This window comes from Uranotaenia lowii, chromosome 3, assembly GCF_029784155.1.
Source record: "Uranotaenia lowii strain MFRU-FL chromosome 3, ASM2978415v1, whole genome shotgun sequence".
In the NCBI taxonomy this organism is placed as follows: Eukaryota; Metazoa; Arthropoda; class Insecta; order Diptera; family Culicidae; genus Uranotaenia; species Uranotaenia lowii.
This window is the reverse complement of record NC_073693.1, coordinates 98,076,126-98,084,359: the sequence shown is the minus strand read 5'-3', so window position 1 is coordinate 98,084,359 and position 8,234 is coordinate 98,076,126. Positions and strand designations below refer to the sequence as shown.

At 41.5% G+C, this 8,234-nt stretch overlaps 1 protein-coding gene across 5 annotated transcripts in view; it reads right to left on the bottom strand.

Annotated features, from left to right (window-relative positions):
* Positions 1–1,262: 1,262 nt before the first annotated feature.
* Positions 1,263–8,234, bottom strand: part of LOC129756001 (keratin, type II cytoskeletal 72) — a 91,875-nt gene continuing 84,903 nt past the window's right edge. For all 5 annotated transcript variants that reach the window (XM_055752751.1, XM_055752748.1, XM_055752747.1 and 2 more), the window contains 3 exons: positions 7,344–7,541; positions 6,762–7,283; positions 1,263–3,095 (listed from right to left, as the gene is read on the bottom strand). In XM_055752751.1, coding sequence (XP_055608726.1) covers positions 2,853–3,095; positions 6,762–7,283; positions 7,344–7,541 — 963 coding nt within the window. In that variant the 3' untranslated portion in view covers positions 1,263–2,852. The remainder of the gene's footprint in view (positions 3,096–6,761; positions 7,284–7,343; positions 7,542–8,234) is intronic.

The window sequence follows — 8,234 nt, the reverse complement described above, 5'->3', positions numbered from 1 at the left end:
AGCAAAAGAGCCTCAAGAATTGGACGGGACTTTACTGGATGAATTTGAGCTTGAAATGAATCCGCTTTTCCTACCTTGGTGAGCCCGTTCTGATCTATTTAATAATTTGTTTATTTGGTTATAAAAACTTCGGCAATATTATTAAATTTTTAAGCTCATGAACCATAAAGTATTGCTAAAATCGATTAGCTGGTACGAATTTTTTCAATTGGAAAACCAATGTTATTAAATGTGAATCTATCATTCAAAAATGGAAAATATGTAGTTTGCGTTCTTCAAACCTCGTCGTTTCAAGTCATCGGAAGAAATGGAAAATATTTGTCGGTCAGTTTCACTTAATTCATGAAGTTGTTTTAGTTTTTTTTTTAAATAAGTGCTGACATACTTAACGATGTCATAATAAACAAAATTTTGCATGAAGAAAAGTTATGCAGTTATCAGCAGAATCTTCTGAAATTTAGTTAAGGTTTCTAACAGATTTTTGCAAAGCATTATCAAAAGGATTATAACACCATCTAATTGAAAAACAGTTTTCTATGTCATTCTACTTAATCAAAAGATTCATTCTCTCATTTCTTGGTAGGAAAAAAATATTTTCAATTTTAATACGAGTTTTTAAAATTCAATTGAGTTTGTTGCAAGAATAGGTAAACCAGTTGATTTCGAAATCACAGGAGCTTAGTAGAATAGGATTTTTACCCAGATTACATAACACTAGTCAAAAGTGTTTCCTGACCATATCCTTTTTACCCAATCCACAAACACAATTGTTTTGCTAGGATGCAGAGGTGACCTCGGTCCTAAAGCATGAATTATTATTCTTTCAATCCCATTTCTCAATTTTCCTTCTATCCATTGACTACTAGGACGTGGCCGGCGCCGTTATTGATGTGTAAAGAGAGAGCATCAGTTTTGTTCATTGTGAATGTGCTGTCAATCCCAGATACCATTCATTTGACCTCTGGACAAAATTGATGGCCTCGGTCAATCACGGAGTAGCAACCATTGGCGATGTAGAATTCGTTCTACTGAGCCACGCTTGCGATCATGGAATTTGAAATGTGTTTATTTTAATAACAATAAAAAATCATTTATTGATTGACGAAGCGTATTAAGAACTATTAATTTAGATAATTTCTCATGTTGCATTTCAAGTTCAATGATTGAAGGTGGATGTGAGTAGTCAATCAAGCTAAGCTAAGCTAAGCTAAAAAAAATGTTCAAGGATATTTCTCATAATCGAACAAAAAAGAATCACAAACTTAGGGATTTGTATGCGAATTTATTGGTTTCATCACTTTGTCAACTGGATTAATTTGTAATGTTTCTGTTGTTGTTTGTTTGTTTCTTTCTTCCACTGTCTAATGAAGTATCATTGCAAGTAATTTTGCTTTCGTTCGATACCTTAAACACAATTTATGTTCACGCAATTACCTCTTCACATCAAAATCTAACATGTGTTGTTCGGGGCTTCTGCACACTTGCTTGCCACAAGTAATTTTGGATTTTGGATCTGTGCATTGCATGTGTTTAGCTAAATGGATACCTATCAAATATCTACAAGAATAAATCGATTTGATGCACTTGAATTCTTTTTTGCATTTGATGATGGAGATCGTGTGAACGAGTGATTTAAAACTAAACCTTTATAATCGTACAAAATTACCGCTACTTGTTTTTTTTTTCTCGTGTAAATTACAACAAAATAAGTACAAAATTGCATGGCGTTTAGCTGCAGATGACTAATAATAATTGTTGAAATACAAAACTCTTGGTTTCTAGTTTCCTTTCTTCCGTATTCTTGTTTAGGAAATTGAACTCCCTCCTAGGACATGACGATGAAAAAATAGAAAAGCCCTACGTTTTTGGACGATGGCAAGTCGTGTTGGGTTGAAATCCGGTGTTCAAAAGTGAGCAGATTGGATTGTTTGTGTGTTGATTTTTTTTGCTTGAGTATTGGAAATGCATTTTCTAAGAATCAATCTAAGAGCAGCTAATGGCTTTGGAATTAAATGGAACGCCCACAACTAGGACGAGAGTCCTCAAACTCGTTTCAGAAATTTTCAACAAATTCAAGGACTCTATGTCGTAGTTGTTTCTTTTGGGTTGCACAATATTTATCTAGCCGTTGTTGCGGTGCTATTTTGGGAAATTTTTGTCTTCAAATCACTGTAACTTTTTCCCTTTTTTGCATAATCTGTCGGTATTGCTGAGATCGTATTGTTGTTATCTGATTTGATTCTCTGTGTGATTTTTTAAAGGTACTTTGACTGTATGGAGTTTCCGTTTGTTAGCTATCATTATTCATTGTTGTTCATCAAGATACATTCGCTACACTCTTAAATAGAATTGATTAAATAGAGTTTTCGATGTGAATAAAATTGAATTTCAGTGTTGACTGTTTCACTTTTTTGTTATCTGTATATATAGTTTTTTTTTTCTATCGTTCTCTCTCTTTTTGTTCTAAGTTAAGTGTTTGGAATTGAAGGTTCTTGCTTTCTCTACTTAAGTTTTGTTTTGTTTTCCCTATTTGCTCTACTTAGTTTGATGAGCCGCTTGTTTCAAGCCCTATAATCATTGGCTTCATTGGAATGGAGAAACGGGAGACTGTCGTTATTGTTTTAATTCAACAAACCAAAAGACTCTTATCTTGTTCTATTTCCTTTTGATTTCAATAATAATTATATTCGCACTCATTACATTACATACACACTAAAACACAACTTTGGTTTGATAACATTTTGTTTAAAACTTAATCAACAGGTTCCGGTTCTGGATCGCGTTTCCTGACGTGTCTCGAATAATTGTTGCTGCTGGTTTTTTTTGGGTGTCGCTTTGAGCGCAAAAACTTTCTACATTCCAGCATTGTTGGCGCTCGCATTTCCGGCGCTTGTAGCAGCGGCCGTGGCTCCAGCGGTAGTGCTGCTGCTGCTCGGGGTAGCTGCTGCTGCAACCGGTTGCTGTTGGCCACTGGCCGGAGCGGAGGCTGCTGTTGGGGAACTTGTCCCAGTTTGGGACTTGGGAAGCGTTGGCTGGGTTGGTGAATTTTCGCCAAAGATAGGACCCAAGTTGTCCAGGGCGTTTTTCTTGGTTGGCTGAGGAATAAGATAGATAAATTATTTGGTTTATTTTTATTCCGTTCAGTAAACTTTTTTTCAAAAATATTTTCTTCGTTGTTTGACGCAAGTATAGAAAAAAATCAGGCGAATACCCAATTCAGTTTTTTTATTAAGCTTTCCTTGAGATGTCCCACAGGGGAATCATTTGAGCCCGCTTGTGATTTAGCTGTAATTTTTTTCAGAAACTGACGTCTTAGAAGGATCTCCAACGTTCGATGCTTCGCTTGAAGCTTGGTTGTGAATTGTGATGAAAGCTCGGAGTCGACGACTTTTCTCGATATCAAACGAAAGCTTAATAAGATTCAGTCTGGTAGTGAGCAAATCTCAAAGCCTGAGATCTACAATGCTTCGTTTAGGGTGAAATCTCATCAATGTTTGTTTTTTGGGAGGCGAGTAACTTAAGCGGAGATCGAGTACCCAACCCCGGTGGATGCTTGGGTAGCATGTAGACTGAGAAGGTGGCCGCACGTGTCTGTCTTCAGGTAAGGGGCGGCTCAAACAGTGTCTGTCTCGCAGCGAGCGGTTGAAATTATGAAATGCGGCTTCCACCAGCTAAGTCCAAGATGGCAGCCCCATCGCGGGATAGGGACCTTAGGCTAACAACCTACTGCACGTGATAAATCAATTGTTACGGAAACTGAGACAAGAAATAACCGAATTGGAACTTTGGCAACGACTTTTAGCATGAAAACACGGACTAGAATTGGAACTTGGATGTTTTGACCCCTGCCCAGCTAGGTAAGCTGGCTCAACTTGCTAGAGAAGCCAGCCGCCTCTAGCTAGAGATATTGGGACTAAGCCAAGTCCGTTGGCCTTACACTGAAAAACACAAGACACAGTTCGGGCACAAGTACTGCTATACTCTGGCATACGAGCAGAACACGCTACTCGTGAACGAAGAGTTGGTTTCCTGTTAAGCCCGCAGGCCCATGCGACCCTCATAATATGGGAACCGATAAACAAAAGAATAATCGTAGCCAGATTCAGAACACGGGTTAGAAACCTTACCATGGTCCGGTGTTATGCGCCAACTGACGATTTGCAGTTTTACAGTCAACTGAACAGCGTGGTTGAGAAAGTTCCGAGGGGTGATATTCAAATCTACTAAGGCGACTTCAACGCAAAGATTGGTTCCGATAATCAGGACTTTGAGTGCATCATGGGGTGCCATGGTCTAGGACAGATGAGCGAAAACGGAGAGCTGATTATAGAATTTTGTAGCAACAACAACATGGTGATCGGTGGATCGCTCTTCCCCCATCGACCAGGACATAAATAAGGTCACTTGGATATCCCGAGATGGCAGAACAGAAAATCAAATTGACCCCATCTGCATCAGCCGAAAATGGAGAAGGAGCCTTCTTGATGTCCGCAACAAGCGAAGCGCAGACATTGCATCTGACGTTGCGCGTGTCCAACGGCGAGAGGAGAAAGTCGAATGTCGATACGACGTCAGCCGGTTGGAGAATCCAGAGGTGAAAAGGGCATACGTTGACAGCTTGAATCCCGAGCCTCGGAACTGCCGACAGACGGAACAGTCGAAGAACAGTGGTGTAGAATCAAGAATGCCTTTATCACGACGAGCTATGGTACTCTCGGTAAAGTCTGTGGAAGAGGAAGTGAATGGATGTCGGATGAAATTTGGAGGATGGTCGATGATCGGAGAAAGACTAAAGTCAGAATTGAGAAGGCACGTACCGGGTCAGCCAAAGCAGCCGCCCGCTTACGATATGCGGAACTGGAAGAGGCAGTTAAACGAGCTGTAGACGAGACAAGAGAGCCTGAACAAACTCCCTAGCCGAAGAGGGAGAAAGAGCCGCCGCCATCGAAGATATCTGATTACTCTATGAAATTTCTCGCCGCCTTAGTGGTGCAAGGACTAATGCAAGTATGCCGCTGAAATACCGAGCAGGTCAGCTGTTGACAGATCGAACAGATCAGCTCAAACGATGGACTGAGCACTTCGAACAATTCTTCCGAGTCACAAAAAGCGATGGCCAATAGAATCCGCAGCTCGAAGAGCCAACAGTAAATCGCGTTAATGGAGCCAACTCGGAAGCGCCCTCGCTGGCTGAAATAGAAGCGGCAATCAAAAACATGAAATCCAACAAAGCGCCTGGAATCGATTGCATTCCCGCTGAGATGCTCAAAGCCGGCCCTGCCTTCTCAGAGCAAATGTTGCACCGTATTTTCGCTGACATACTGCAACATTCCCGGCCGACTGGATGCAGGGTATCCTCGTAAAGGTCCCGAAGAACGGAGAGCTGACAGAGTGCAGTAACTGACGTGGCATAACTTTGATATGTACAACTCTCGAAGTACTCTGCAAAGTGATCCTGAACAGGACTCAGGAGAAGATTTACGCTACACTCCGACGGCAACAAGCTGGATTCCGATCCGGACGATAATTTGTGGACTAAGTCACAGCGCTACGAATAATATTGGAACAAATCAACGAATTCTGCTGGGGTTCTTTGACTTTGAAAAAGCATTCGAAAAAATCTGGGCGGCACTAAGGCGATGAGGTGTCCCAGAGAAACGAGTCCAACTCATCGAAGCACAGTATGAGGCATTTTCATGCAAGACCTTGCACGACAGTGTCTTGTCCGATCCTATCCCGGTAACTGCTGGAGTGAGACAAGGATGTATTTTATCACAGCTACTCTTTCTCTTCGTAATGGATGAGATCTTGACAGAATCGATTGGCTGTGGACCAAACCGAGGGTTGCCGAGGAATCCTTCAACAATGAAGCAACTCAACGACCTTGACCTGGCTGACGATATTGTTGTGTTCGCCTAAAGACAACAAGACATGCAGAGCAAACTCGACGACCTCACCGAAAGCTCCAAAGCAGCAGTGAATGTCTAATAGACCAAGTGGATGGAAATCAACACAGAAAATCGTTCCAATTCCGTGGTAGCTGGGCAACAAGTTGAGAAAGGGGAGTGCTTCCAGTATCTTGGCAGCCAAATTATTCCTGATGGTGCTACCAAGAAATACATTGAGACCCGGATCAGAAAAGCCCGATTTGCGATTGCGAGTCTCCGAAACATCTGCCACTCACGCCAGAACTCTCTACGAACAAAAATCAGAATCCTCAACTCAAACGTCAAATCCGTATTGTTGTATAGGTGCAGAACTTGGTGTACATATGCGGTGACGACGCCAAAACTTTAAGTTTTTGTGAATCGCTGCCTGCGGAATATTATCCACGCTTGATGGCCTGGCAACTGGATCTCAAACGTGGAACTTCATCGCGGGTGTCATCAAAAGGCGCTACAAATCGAGATTTGCAGAGATGTGCTTGACTGTAATCCAGATGGGCATCGAAAAAGAGGCAGGCCCAGAAGCTCGTGGCTGCGTAGTCTAGTCAGTTGACGAAAACCTTGGCTGGCAGCAAGTGAAGGCGCTGGCTCCGGATCATCAGCAGTGGAGATCTTTTATTTCAGCCCTATGCGCCAGTCAATCGGCCGAATTTAAGTGTTTCCCAGTTTAAAATTCTTCCCAGTGCTTAATGTGTTAATAATCCATAGACAAACGTTGTGCAAAAACTAGGAAATTTCCATGAAGACGTTTAAAATGTTTGCATTTCTATTCTACGCAGAATTGCTCTGTAAAACTAAACCATTCCTCGAACCTACCTCAACAGCTTTCGGCGAAGCGACGGTTGCCGGAATTTCCAGCTTCTTTTCGGCCTGGTCCAACCGCACCTTCAGGGCACCGATATCGTTGAGGATGCCATCGTTCTGGTTGTGGTACCGAGCACATTCCCCTTGCATCGATCCGAGGGAACCACGCAGCTCGGCCGTGCTGTTCTGGAGTAGCACCATCTGATCGGAAATCTGCTTCGACCCTTGCTCCAGCTGGCTCAGGTTGGTCTTCATTTCGACCCAAATGTTCTCAACCGATTTCACGTGCGATGAAATGTTGGCCGAACTGTCGACCAGCTCGTCGATGCTGGTTTTGTGCTTCTCGAGATCGCTGCTCAGCCAGACGTTCTTCTGCTTCAGGTCATGCAACTCTCCGGTAAAGTTCTGCGAAAGGTTTGAAATCTGAGCCGACAGCTGATCCCGGATGTTGGCAATGTTCTGCTCCGTTAGGTTCATTGCACTGGCATCGACGCCCGAGGGAGCCGAAGAATTTCGGAATTGCGCCAACATGGACTGTAAGAAGGAACCAACTTTGAAGAAAATAATTCAAACTTTATTTCAAAATTTTCTCACCTGCAGATCGTCGATGCTCTTCCGCAGCGTCTTCTGCTCGTTCTGGGCCGCCGTATTTTTCTCCTCCAGGGCCGCTATCCGCAAGGAGGCATCTTCGATTTTGGACCCCAGATCGGCCACATTGGTTTTGAGGCTGTTGAGCTGGGCCTCCTGAGAATTTTCGTTCTTCTTCTCGATGCTATCGCGAAGCTGCTTGATCTGAAAAGAAAAAGAAAGATTTACTTTAAAATTAGGTTCAAACTTCAAAATTTGGTCAGTTTTCAGATTCACATTATAGATTCAGATATCAGAATCAGATTTCAGATTTCAGACTCAGATTTCAGATTCAGATGTTAGATTCAGATTTTAGATTCAGATTTCAGAATCAGATTTCAGATTCAGATTGCAGATTGCAGATTGCAGAGATTCAGATTGCAGATTGCAGATTTCAGATTTAGATTTCAGAGATTCAGATTTCAGAGATTCAGATTTCAGATTCAGATTTCAGATTCAGATTTCAGATTCAGATTTCAGATTCAGATTTCAGATTCAGATTTCAGATTCAGATTTCAGATTCAGATTTCAGATTCAGATTTCAGATTCAGATTTTAGATTCAGATTTTAGATTCAGATTTTAGATTCAGATTTCAGATTCAGATTCCAGATTTAGCTTCAGATTTAGATTCAGATTTCAGATTTAGATTTCGGATGAGGATTTTAGATTCAGATTTCAGATTCAGATTTCATATTCAGATTTCAGATTCAGATTTTAGATTCAGATTTCAGATTCAGATTTAGATTTCAGATTCAGATTTCAGATTCAGATTTCAGAATCAGATTTCAGATTCAGATTTCAGATTTCAGACTCAGATTGCAGATTGCAGATTTCAGATTCAGATTTCAAATTCAGAT